The 14,484-nt window shown below is 38.8% G+C and overlaps 1 protein-coding gene across 1 annotated transcript in view; it reads right to left on the bottom strand.

Annotated features, from left to right (window-relative positions):
• Positions 1-14,484, bottom strand: part of HTT (huntingtin) — a gene marked incomplete in the record, with an annotated part of 1,068,170 nt that overhangs the window by 317,660 nt on the left and 736,026 nt on the right. Inside the window, 1 exon segment of the mRNA XM_053704193.1 lies at positions 11,132-11,270. Within this exon segment, the coding sequence (XP_053560168.1) occupies positions 11,132-11,270 (139 nt within the window).

The raw sequence follows: 14,484 nt of genomic DNA on the forward strand, positions 1-14,484 counted from the left end.
TCAGAATGAGACATCTTGCAAAATGTGACAGAAAAAGAAAAATAACATTAGGCAAAATATTCAATTTCCACAATGTAACAGTTTCAGTAGAGAAAAATAAAAGCAGGCATAATAGCTTTCAAAGATCATGAAAACAGCGAGCAATAGAGGGAGAGGGGTAAAATAACTAAAACTTGGCGCCAAGAATGACGTTAGAAGTTAAAAAAATTTGGCACAAAACTAACACCAGGAAATTACACAATTTGCATCATAACAAACGCAATTTCACGTCAAAACAACTAGCGTCAACAAAGACGCAGGAAATGACGAAACTTGCGCCACGAATGACGCAATAAAAAACAGCATTTTGCGCCCTCGCGAGCCTAGATTTGCCCGCGAAAAAATGAAAGTCAAATTTAGAAAAAGACTAAACCCCAGGTAAGAAAAAAGTTTAAATAAACTTCCCAACATGATTCCTATACTGAAACTGTTTAGACTGCAAAAGGGAAATACACATAGACCTGACTCATGGCAAATATAAGTAAAAATACATATATTTAAAACTTTATATTAATACATAAAGAGCCAAACCATAGCAGAGAGTGTCTTAAATAAAGATACATACTTACCGAAAGACACCCATCCACATATAGCAGATAGCCAAACCAGTACTGAAAACTATCAGCAGAGGTAATGGTATATAAGAGTATATAGTCGATCTGAAAAGGGAGGTAGGAGATGAATCCCTACGACCGATAACAGAGAACCCTTGAAAAGATTTCCCACGAGGGAAACCATAAAATCAATAGGCGATACTCTCTTCACATCCCTCTGACAAACACTGATCATAGCATGACTAAGGGGTTAATCCCCGAAAACGTTGCTTGTTTTTATGTGTCTTTCGAAACACTGTACTCTGAGAGGAATTAGGCTTCAGAATGCTTAGAAGCGCTTATCATAGAAGAAATCAAGCACAAACTTACTTCACCACCTTCATAGGAGGCAAAGTTTGTAAAACTAAATTGTGGGTGTGGTGAGAGGTGAATTTATAGGCATTTGAGGTTTGGGAAACTTTGCCCCCTCCTGGTAGGAATGAATATCCCATACGTAACTAGCTCATGGACTCTTGCCATTTACATGAAAGAAAAACGTATTGCGCCCCCTTTGGTGTCCAGCAAAGAGTGGCATTAGATTGGCTACAGCCTGGATCTTCAGTGAAGTAGGAAAAAGACTGTTACGGGCGACATATAGGAAATCATGAAAGGGTAATTCATTTTAAAAATGTAAAGTTTCCAAAGCCTTTCATGAATCAAAGTCCCCATCTTTTAGTTTATGATTACAAATATTGTAACAAAAAAAAGTTAGTTTAACATCACTTTAATTATGGTAGAAAGGTGTTCAGGAGACTCAGCTTCTAGGGAACATTTAAGGACAGAATCACATAGCTCCATTATAGCATTGACAAAGCAAAGCAATAAAACACTATAATGCCTTAAAAAGCTCTTGAGCCTACACCCCCTCCTAAAGGTACACTGCGGCCTAAGACGAACTGCAAAGAAAAAAGGCCATATAAGCTTGATTTCCAAATGATAGATAACCCACAGCAGAATGAGATAACAATTGCAAAAATACTGACAGTCAAAAGGGAAATTAGTGCAACAAAACCCGATGTGCACAAGACCGAGGACATATGTGCACTAACCTAAAGTGCGTAATCCAGCCGAAGGTTTGGGGAAAAATGTAACAGAACTGTATAAATGTGGGCTGTGCCAAAGTGCATAATCTAGCTGAGGCGCGAAGAAAAGTGTAACAGAACGGACGTTCACTGTGCTGACGTGCATAAACTCTAAAGCCAATAGGGAGCATAAACTCGAAAGCCGACTGGCGAAAATTAAAACTAAGCACCAAAAAAAAAACAGACATGCACAAAACAGTAAAGAGAATAACGTAAAGATTCTGTCCCAGGCCCATATATATTAAAACACACATAAAAGAGTTAGATATTTTTGGAAAATTCTTTCTATTAATGCACAAAAAACAGAAATGCTTAATATATCTATGGCCCCATCCGATCTTCTTTCTCTCAACAAAATATGCCCTTACAGAATACAACATAAATCACTTAGATACCTAGGAATAGAACTCACGGGAAACTACCGAAACTTGTTCGAATTCAATTACCAAAAATTGCTCATCAATATCCAAACTACTTTAAAAGAATGGTCATCCAAAACCATATCGTGGTGGGGACGAATTCAAACAATCAAGATGTCAATCCTCCCCAAAATTGTATTCGTATTTCAGGTTATTCCCATTTCTTTGTCATCCAGATATATCCATAAGTTACAAGCTAGCATTAACGCATACATATGGGGTTCAGTAAAACCTCGGATACAAAGTAAAACTTTATACAAGTCACTTGATGAGGGTGGGCTGGGTTCTCCCAACATTAGATCATATTACGAAGCCATCATCTTACGAGTCATAGATTGGCATACAAGCGCTGGCTCTAAGGCATGGATAAAGATGGACGCTAATATATTGAAAGCTCCACAGGTGGGAGCCTTATGTTGGATTGACAAAGCTGTCAGACTGCAAATTATACCGAAAATAGCAATATATAAACACATATTTAACTACTGAGACAAATTGCAAAAATTCAAAGGGAATATCATCTCTCTGTTGTCCTATGTCCCCTATATTTCTCAATAGCGAATTTTTGAGAGCCGCTTTTTCAAAAAATTACCCTTACCAATTATGTGGAGAATCAATCCCTATTGCAAAACTCGTAGAGAACAGTAAACTCAAACCAAAACAAACAGACAATAGGAGAGTTTTTCAGTTCCTGGATAAAATACGCCCAAGTCCACCATTTAATATAGACCTCCACTTGCAGGGCTCATTTTCTTAGGCCGCCAACACGATTTGAAAAATTTAGTTTGGAAGGAAAGCCTATTAAGGGCACACTGTCACTAGCTAGAAGATGCATGTTAGAATCACACACCAATACACTGCCCACATATACAAATAAATGGAATGCTGAACTTGATAATCCTATTAACATAAAAGATTGGCAAGTTATCTTTAGACGCACTCACAAATCTTCACATTCTGCCCAGATGTTAGAGTTACATACCCACTGGTATTTGACTTCAGCTCGCCTTCATATAATTTATCCCCACAGCGTGAATACATGTTGGAGAGAATGTGGTTGTGTTGGAAATATGATGCATGTCTGGTGGGGAGTAAAGCCTTTGTGGAGAGAGGTGGAAGACCTAGGAAAATACTTGTTCGGAGAGGATTTTGTGCTAAGATTCTCTCAGGCAGTCCTGAATGCTAAACCACCTAGCACTTGTAAAATAAGAATGGCTCTATTTCAAATTGCTATGAATTGTGCCAAATCTGTAATTGCACGACACTGGAAGAAAACGTTGTCCCAAAATAAACAACTATGGACAGCTAGAATAGAGGAATTGTTAATACTAGAGGGGTATGGCAATTTTAAGAATCAAAATTCAGACTTCTTCCACAACATTACATTTTATTGGGAACAATACAGGCACTCCAAGGCCTAAACAGGGGGTAAGAATGGATTAGGGGTTCCCCATCCTTCAACAAAACTCAAAATAATAAAAAAAAAATCCCCTTTTTTTTAATTTTTATGTTACTGTATTGATAACTTGTATTGCTGAAAATCTTAATAAAGAATATATTATTAAAAAACATAATTTATGCTTACCTGATAAATTTATTTCTCTTGTAGTGTATCCAGTCCACGGATCATCCATTACTTATGGGATATTAACTCCTCCCCAACAGGAAGTGCAAGAGGATTCACCCAGCAGAGCTGCTATATAGCTCCTCCCCTAACTGCCATTACCAGTCATTCGACCGAAAACATGCAGAGAAAGGAAAACCATAGGGTGCAGTGGTGACTGTAGTTTAATGGAAAAATTACCTGCCTTAAAGTGACAGGGCGGGCCGTGGACTGGATACACTACAAGAGAAATAAATTTATCAGGTAAGCATAAATTATGTTTTCTCTTGTTAAGTGTATCCAGTCCACGGATCATCCATTACTTATGGGATACCAATACCAAAGCTAAAGTACACGGATGACGGGAGGGACAGGCAGGCTCTTTATACGGAAGGAACCACTGCCTGAAGAACCTTTCTCCCAAAAAAACAGCTTCCGAAGAAGCAAAAGTGTCAAATTTGTAAAATTTGGAAAAAGTATGAAGAGAAGACCAAGTTGCAGCCTTGCAAATCTGTTCAACAGAAGCCTCATTCTTAAAGGCCCAAGTGGAAGCCACAGCTCTAGTAGAATGTGCTGTAATTCTTTCAGGAGGCTGCTGTCCAGCTGTCTCATAGGCTAACCGTATTATGCTACGAAGCCAAAAGGAGAGAGAGGTAGCCGAAGCTTTTTGACCTCTCCTCTGACCAGAATAAACGACAAACAGGGAAGACGTTTGTCGAAAATCCTTAGTTGCCTGTAGATAAAATTTCAGGGCACGGACTACATCTAGATTGTGTAGCAGACGTTCCTTTTTCGAAGAAGGATTAGGACACAAAGATGGAACCACAATCTCTTGATTGATATTCCTGTTAGTGACCACCTTAGGTAGGAACCCAGGTTTAGTACGCAGAACTACCTTGTCTGAATGAAAAATCAGATAAGGAGAATCACAATGTAAGGCAGATAACTCAGACTCTTCGAGCCGAGGAAATCGCCATTAAAAACAGAACTTTCCAAGATAACAACTTGATATCAATGGAATGAAGGGGTTCAAACGGAACCCCCTGTAAAACATTAAGAACTAAGTTCAAACTCCATGGTGGAGCAACAGTTTTAAACACAGGCTTGATCCTAGCTAAAGCCTGACAAAAAGCTTGAACGTCCGGAACTTCTGACAGACGTTTGTGTAAAAGAATGGACAGAGCTGAAATCTGTCCCTTTAAGGAACTAGCGGATAAACCCTTTTCTAAACCTTCTTGTAGAAAAGACAATATCCTCGGAATCCTAACCTTACTCCATGAGTAACTCTTGGATTCGCACCAATATAAGTATTTGCGCCATATCTTATGGTAAATCTTTCTGGTAACAGGCTTCCTAGCCTGTATTAAGGTATCAATAACTGACTCAGAAAAACCACGTTTTGATAAAATCAAGCGTTCAAAGTCAGCTTCAGAGAAATTAGATTTTGATGTTTGAAGGGACCCTGGATCAGAAGGTCCTGTTTGAGAGGTAGCGACCAAGGTGGACAGGATGACATGTCCACTAGATCTGCATACCAAGTCCTGCGTGGCCATGCAGGCGCTATTAGAATCACTGATGCTCTCTCCTGTTTGATTCTGGCAATCAATCGAGGAAGCATCGGGAAGGGTGGAAACACATAAGCCATCCCGAAGGTCCAAGGTGCTGTCAAAGCATCTATCAGAACCGCTCCCGGATCCCTGGATCTGGACCCGTAACGAGGAAGAGATCTATCTCTGGTTTGCCCCAACGTCGAAGTATTTGGGCAAAGACCTCCGGATGAAGTTCCCACTCCCCCGGATGAAAAGTCTGACGACTTAAGAAATCCGCCTCCCAGTTCTCCACTCCCGGGATGTGGATTGCTGACAGGTGGCAAGAGTGAGACTCTGCCCAGCAAATTATCTTTGATACTTCCATCATTGCTAGGGAGCTTCTTGTCCCTCCCTGATGGTTGATGTAAGCTACAGTCGTGATGTTGTCCGACTGAAACCTGATGAACCCCCGAGTTGTTAACTGGGGCCAAGCCAGAAGGGCATTGAGAACTGCTCTCAATTCCAGAATGTTTATTGGTAGGAGACTCTCCTCCTGATTCCATTGTCCCTGAGCCTTCAGAGAATTCCAGACAGCGCCCCAACCTAGTAGGCTGGCGTCTGTTGTTACAATTGTCCAGTCCGGCCTGCTGAATGGCATCCCCCTGGACAGATGTGGCCGAGAAAGCCACCATAGAAGAGAATTTCTGGTCTCTTGATCCAGATTCAGAGTAGGGGACAAGTCTGAGTAATCCCCATTCCACTGACTTAGCATGCACAATTGCAGCGGTCTGAGATGTAGGCGTGCAAAGGGTACTATGTCCATTGCTGCTACCATTAAGCCGATCACCTCCATGCATTGAGCTACTGACGGGTGTTGAATGGAATGAAGGACACGGCATGCATTTTGAAGCTTTGTTAACCTGTCTTCTGTCAGGTAAATCTTCATTTCTACAGAATCTATAAGAGTCCCCAAGAAGGGAACTCTTGTGAGTGGAAAGAGAGAACTCTTCTTTTCGTTCACCTTCCATTCATGCGACCTTAGAAATGCCAGTACTAACTCTGTATGAGACTTGGCAGTTTGAAAGCTTGAAGCTTGTATCAGAATGTCGTCTAGGTACGGAGCTACCGCAATTCCTCGTGGTCTTAGTACCGCCAGAAGAGCACCCAGAACCTTTGTGAAGATTCTCGGAGCCGTAGCCAATCCGAATGGAAGAGCTACAAACTGGTAATGCCTGTCTAGAAAGGCAAACCTTAGATACCGGTAATGATCTTTGTGAATCGGTATGTGAAGGTAAGCATCCTTTAAATCCACTGTGGTCATGTACTGACCCTTTTGGATCATGGGTAAAATTGTCCGAATAGTTTCCATTTTGAACGATGGAACTCTTAGGAATTTGTTTAGGATCTTTAAATCCAAGATTGGCCTGAAAGTTCCCTCTTTTTTGGGAACCACAAACAGATTTGAGTAAAACCCTTGTCCTTGTTCCGACCGCGGAACCGGATGGATCACTCCCATTAATAAAAGATCTTGTACGCAGAGTAGAAACGCCTCTTTCTTTATTTGGTTTGTTGACAACCTTGACAGATGAAATCTCCCTCTTGGGGGAGAGAATTTGAAGTCTAGAAGGTATCCCTGAGATATGATCTCTAACGCCCAGGGATCCTGGACATCTCTTGCCCAAGCCTGGGCGAAGAGAGAAAGTCTGCCCCCCACTAGATCCGTTCCCGGATCGGGGGCCCTCGATTCATGCTGTCTTAGGGGCAGCAGCAGGTTTCCTGGCCTGCTTGCCCTTGTTCCAGGACTGGTTAGGTCTCCAGCCTTGTCTGTAGCGAGCAACAGCTCCTTCCTGTTTTGGTGCAGAGGAAGTTGATGCTGCTCCTGCTTTGAAATTACGAAAGGAACGAAAATTAGACTGTCTAGCCTTAGGTTTGGCTCTGTCTTGAGGCAGGGCATGGCCTTTACCTCCTGTAATGTCAGCAATAATTTCTTTCAACCCGGGCCCGAATAAGGTCTGCCCTTTGAAAGGTATATTAAGCAATTTAGATTTAGAAGTAACGTCAGCTGACCAGGATTTTAGCCACAGTGCTCTGCGTGCCTGAATGGCGAATCCGGAATTCTTAGCCGTAAGTTTAGTTAAATGTACTACGGCATCTGAAATAAATGAGTTAGCTAACTTAAGGGCTTTAAGCTTGTGTGTAATCTCATCTAATGGAGCTGATTCAAGTGTCTCTTCCAGAGACTCAAACCAAAATGCTGCTGCAGCCGTGACAGGCGCAATGCATGCAAGAGGTTGCAATATAAAACCTTGTTGAACAAACATTTTCTTAAGGTAACCCTCTAACTTTTTATCCATTGGATCTGAAAAGGCACAGCTATCCTCCACCGGGATAGTGGTACGCTTAGCTAAAGTAGAAACTGCTCCCTCCACCTTAGGGACCGTTTGCCATAAGTCCCGTGTGGTGGCGTCTATTGGAAACATCTTTCTAAATATCGGAGGTGGTGAGAACGGCACACCGGGTCTATCCCACTCCTTAGTAACAATTTCAGTAAGTCTCTTAGGTATAGGAAAAACGTCAGTACTCGCCGGTACCGCAAAATATTTATCCAACCTACACATTTTCTCTGGTATTGCAACTGTGTTACAATCATTCAGAGCCGCTAACACCTCCCCTAGTAATACACGGAGGTTTTCCAGCTTAAATTTAAAATTTGAAATATCTGAATCCAGTTTGTTTGGATCAGAACCGTCACCCGCAGAATGAAGCTCTCCGTCCTCATGTTCTGCAAATTGTGACGCAGTGTCTGACATGGCCCTAATATTATCAGCACACTCTGTTCTCACCCCAGAGTGATCACGCTTACCTCTTAGTTCTGGTAATTTAGCCAAAACTTCAGTCATAACAGTAGCCATATCCTGTAATGTGATTTGTAATGGCCGCCCAGATGTACTCGGCGCTACAATATCACGCACCTCCCGAGCGGGAGATGCAGGTACTGACACGTGAGGCGAGTTAGTCGGCATAACTCTCCCCTCGTTGTTTGGTGAAATATGTTCAATTTGTACAGATTGACTTTTATTTAAAGTAGCATCAATACAGTTAGTACATAAATTTCTATTGGGCTCCACTTTGGCTTTAGCACTTATAGCACAGATATCTTCCTCTGAATCAGACATGTTTAACACACTAGCAAATAAACTAGCAACTTGGAAATACTTTTCAAGTAATTTACTATAGGATAACTAACCCTGATAGCAGAAAAAAAATAAAAAAAATAAAAAAAATAAATACAGAAATAAACGTTTTTTTATCACAGTCAACTACAATCTCACAGCTCTGCTGTGAGTGATTACCTCCCTCAAAACAAGTTTTGAAGACCCCTGAGTTCTGTAGAGATGAACCGGATCATGCAGGGAAGACAATAAACTTCTGACTGAATCTCCCCCTCACACATAACAGTGAGAGAGATCAGTAAACTGTCATAAATTAAATAAAACGACTGCCAAGTGGAAAAAAAAAATAGTGCCCAAAACATTTTTTCACCCAGTACCTCAGAAAATTAAACGATTTTACATGCCAGCAAAAAACGTTTAACATTAATAAATTGAGTGTTATTAAAAAGCCTGTTGCTAGTCCCTGCAAATTAGGCTAAAGTTTTATGCATACAGTATAATTCCAGTGAAGTGCCATTCCCCAGAATACTGAAGTGTAAAATATACATACATGACAGCCTGATACCAGTTGCTGCTACTGCATTTAAGGCTGAGTTTACATTATATCGGTATGGCAGAATTTTCTCATCAATTCCATTGTCAGAAAATAATAAGCTGCTACATACCTCTTTGCAGATTAATCTGCCCGCTGTCCCCTGATCTGAAGTTTACCTCTCCTCAGATGGCCGAGAAACAGCAATATGATCTTAACTACTCCGGCTAAAATCATAGAAAAACTCAGGTAGATTCTTCTTCAAATTCTACCAGAGAAGGAATAACACACTCCGGTGCTATTATAAAATAACAAACTTTTGATTGAAGGTATGAAACTAAGTATAATCACCACAGTCCTCTCACACATCCTATCTATTCGTTGGGTGCAAGAGAATGACTGGGAATGGCAGTTAGGGGAGGAGCTATATAGCAGCTCTGCTGGGTGAATCCTCTTGCACTTCCTGTTGGGGAGGAGTTAATATCCCATAAGTAATGGATGATCCGTGGACTGGATACACTTAACAAGAGAAAAAACACACAAATTATGGGATAGGAGTATATTGTAGATAAATAGAAGGAGGTAAAAGACAAGTCCCTGTGACAGATTTCCCATGAGGTAAAAAAGGAGCCACAAACCATACCCCATATACGTCCCTCTGACAAGCACTGTACTCTGAGGGGAAACAGGGCCTCAACATAAACTGAGAACTCCTCTCTCTGAAGAATCAAATGCACATCTTCATTCTTCGACCACCTCCAGTGGAGGCAAAGTAAAGAATGAGGTACATGTGAGATGGGAGGGGTTTTATAGAGCCCTTGGGGTTCGGGAATCTTTGCCTCCTCCTAGAGGTAAGAAAGACTAATTCCCAGGAGTAATGGATTGTGGACTATCACCACCTGTATGAAAGAAATAAAGATTTTCATTAGAACAGGAGTACCTACTAATAATAAATATCCTATATGCATGTGCACAACAAACAGCAACTTATCTGCTATATGTGTTCAAAACAAACAGCAACTTATTATCTATGTACAGTATTTGCAAAAACAAACAGCAACTTATCCTCTATGTATGTGCAACACAAATAGCTACTTAACCTCTATGTATGTACAAAACAAACCACAACTCATGTTCTATGTATGTGCAAAACAAACAGCAACTTATCCTCTATGTATGTGCAAAACAAACAGCTACGTATCCTCTTTGTATGTGCAAAACAAACAGCAACCTATCCACTATGTATCTGCAAAACAAACAGCTACTTATCCTCTCTGTATGTGCAAAAACAAACAACTACTTATCTTCTATCTATGTGCAAAATAAAAAGCAACTTATCCTCTATGTATGTGTAAAACAAACAGCTACTTATCCTCTATATATGTGCAAAACAAACAGCTACTTATCCTCTATGTATGTGCAAAACAAACAGCAACCTATCCACTATGTATCTGCAAAACAAACAGCTACTTATCCTCTCTGTATGTGCAAAAACAAACAACTACTTATCCTCTATCTATGTGCAAAATAAAAAGCAACTTATCCTCTATGTATGTGTAAAACAAACAGCTACTTATCCTCTATATATGTGCAAAACAAACAACTACTTATCCTCTATGTATGTGCAAAACAAACAGCTACTTATCCTCTATGTGTGGTCAAAACAAACAGCTACTTATCCTCTATGTGTGGTCAAAAGAAACAGCAACTTATCCTCTATGTATATGCAAAACAAACAGCAACTTATCCTTTATGTATGTGCAAAACAAACAGCAACTTATCCTCTATGTACACGCAAAACAAACAGCAACTTATCCTTTATGTATGTACCAAACAAACAACAACTTATCCTCTATGTATATGCCAAACAAACAGCAACTTATCCTCTATGTATGTGCAAAACAAACAGCTACTTATCCTCTATGTATGTGCAAAACAAACAGCTACTAATCCACTATGTATGTGCAAAACAAACAGCTACTTATCCTCTATGTATGTGCAAAACAAACAGCCTCTATGTATGTGGGTCAACATTTCTCAGTTAATATCCATAGGGTCAAAAATAATTTCAGATAAACAGGTCACAACACTTGTTTTTTTGCATAAACTGCAGTGTGCTGCTCTGAGCAAAGTTGAAAAATGTACAATGAAAATAGTTTACTTTATCAGGATCCAGTGTTTCTAATGGTGCTTGATTTTCCCCGTCCAGCGGGTGAGAAGTCATCAAGGGTAAAGGGCTAACTGTATCTGGCGCCACGGTTCCCCTAAATCTGTCCAGCAGAGAATAAAGTCTTTGGTGTCTAGAAAAAAAAAATTATGACAGCTCACACAAAATATTATTATTAACAAAAAAAATTTAAGTAAAAAATTATATTCTGTGTTTTATGAATCATGTTAGATACTGAACTCAAGCAGGTACGTTATATCTAAAATCCAGAAACACTTCTTTATTTCAAATCCCTCTCTGGCTTCTCTGTCATTCCCTCACTCACTGGCATTCCTTTACTAACTAGCATTCCTTCCCACTCTAGCATTCCAAACAAACAAAAGATTGTTCCAGCCACCAACAATTTTAAAAGACCTTTATTTTCTCATATCTTGGGTCTAAGCAAAAAAGTACAACGTTTCAGGCTTGCTATAGGCCCTTAGTCATGTATACCTTAAAACACACTGGTTCATCATTTATATACCATACACCTGTTCACCTGTTCTCATGTGATTTTTCATTTTGCAACAATGCGATCTTGAGGACAGCCAAGATATATGTTTCTTCTTAGTTGTGCTAAATATCCTGACTAATCACATGAGAAAAATTTCAAAGTTACAATAAAATTTAAAGATAAAACCATATGTATAAAATTAAAATAGAAGAGATATTGCACATAGTTAGCAGATCAAAAAAATATTTCATAGATAATAGTTATGTAAGCCAATTCTTTTTAAAGATCTCTTTCTTCATTGGAAAAATACATTTTCATTTAATTTAATATAATACAAGACATTTGCCATGATATAGGAATCTGTATCTTACTACTCAGCCCATTAGAAAGGGTAATTTCTTATATATAGATACATTCAAAAGATATTCAAAGGGAAAAGGTATAATATAATACAATATGAGACAATATCTCACTACTCAGCCCATTAAAAAGGTTTTTTTGTATACATATAACCTTTTAAAGATATATTTAGGGAGATATTTAAAGGAATAGACTCCAATCAAAGTCTTTGTTCATACCTTTAGGTATAAGGCTTTCCAATTTATGTATCCAGAACATTTCTCTTGTTTTCAGTATATGTTCCCTATTACCTCCCCTCCTTGGTCTATCAATTTGCTCTATTATTTGAAATCTAAGTTGACTGATATTATGACCAATAGAGAGGAAGTGAGAGGAAACAGGAGCCTCTTTATTTTTTCGTCTGATGTTAGACTTATGCTCTGTTATCCTCTCCCTTACCTCTCTACAGGTCTCACCCAAGTAAATTAGTCCACATGGACATTTAATAAGATAAATACAGTAACATGACCTGCAAGTTAAATATTTATTAATCTTGTATTTCTTACCATTTATGGGGTGATAAAAATATTCACCTTTAATCATTGAGCTGCAATTGCTGCAGTTTAAACAAGGGTAACACCCATCCTTTTTGGGCCTATAGTTCTCTGTAAACTTAATTTATTGCTTCCTATATCTGAATGTACAAGAGAGTCTTTGATGTTCCTATTCCTTCTGTATGCTGTCATTGGGCTTTCTCTAAATTCATTTACTTGGGGATTACAATCTCTTAGGATGTGCCAGTGTTTTTTTAGTATATTATTGATTTTCTGACTAAATTCATTAAACTGAGTTACAAAAACTAAACGATTCACCTCTCTGTTTTTATTTTTCTTTTGTAATTTCTCATTATTGACTATGTTTAACTGTTCTACAATTAATGGTATGGGGTAGCCTCTATTAATAAATTTATTAGCCATCTGTTCTAGTCTGTGTTTACACTTATTATCATCAGACACTATGCGTTTGACTCTAGAGAATTGGCTTTTTGGGATAGCTTTAAATATACTGTCTGGATGGTAACTTCCATATTTTAAAAATTATTTTTGTCTGTACTCTTAGTATAAAGATCTGTTTTTAAAAAACCATCTTTAAAGTATACATAGGTATCCAAAAATTCAATCCCAATTTCGCTCATATTCAATGTGAATTTTAATCCATTCACAGAGTCATTGAGATCTTCAACAAAGGACAATAGGCTACCAACGTCACCCCCCCACACGCCAAACACGTCGTCAATGTATCTCCACCAGGACGCACCATAGAGCTGGAACAAGGTATGAGGATACACAAAGTGTTCCTCAAAGCTATTCATGAAAATGTTGGCGTATGTGGGGGCGATGTTGGAGCCCATTGCAGTACCCTGCTTTTGTAGATAGTATGTATCCATAAATAAGAAATAATTTTGATATAGTATAATAGATAACAGTTCTGTCAAGAACCAAATCTCTCCTTCAGTGTAATTATTTTCAGTTCTAAGTGTATGTTCCACTGCTGAGATCCCAGTGGTATGCTTGATTGATGTTTAAAGACTTGAGACATCTAATGAAAACAGAATACATTTTTCTCCTACATGGCCCAAATCTCTTAGCTTAACTAAAAAAGCATTAGTATCCCTAATGTATGATGTGGTGTTTTTTACAAGAGGCTGTAGCACCCTATCTAAAAAGGTGGAAATGTTAGAAAATACTGAACCCATTCCTGCCACAATGGGGCACCCAGGAGGATTTTTTGGGCTTTATGTATTTTTGGTAACACATATATTACCGATCTTATTGGGTTGGTTATGTATAGGGCTTCTTTGAAATTATCTGCTATAATACCTCTTTGTGTGGCCAAAGTCAAAATATTTTCTATCTCTTTGTTAATTTGAATAGTCGGATCTGTAATTAATTCTTGATAGACCTGTGTATCCGCCAATTGTCTATTGATCTCATCTATATAGTCAGACCTGTTAAATATTACAATGGCCCCGCCTTTATCGGCCTCCTTTATGATAATATCTTTGTTTTCTTTTAAAGACAAAATTGCTAACTTATCTTTTTTGTTTTGTTTTTTTGTACAAGTTTTCTTTTTTTCTCCCTCTTGAGTAAGTTGTTAACTTCCCTCTGCACCAAACTGATATATGTAGCTGCACTATGTGTGGTCGTTGGTGTGAAAGTGCTCTTCTTAGATATACCAAAGTGTTTAATATTATTAAATTTTATTTTATCAGCTGTGTCAGTGTTTTGAGTGTTGATATTGTCCCTCTGCATGGAGAAATACATTTTCAGTTTCAATTTCCTAAAGAACCTCTGCAGGTCCTGTTGTACCACAAACTCATCACAATAATTCTCCAGGCAGTAGGACAATCCCTTATTTAGAGCCACCTCTTGATCTTTAGTTAGCTCAAAATTAGATAAATTATATACTAAATTTTCTTCAGTGTTCTGTGTCATATAGTGCATATCATGCTCTT

This window comes from Bombina bombina, chromosome 2, assembly GCF_027579735.1.
Source record: "Bombina bombina isolate aBomBom1 chromosome 2, aBomBom1.pri, whole genome shotgun sequence".
Taxonomy (NCBI): domain Eukaryota; kingdom Metazoa; phylum Chordata; class Amphibia; order Anura; family Bombinatoridae; genus Bombina; species Bombina bombina.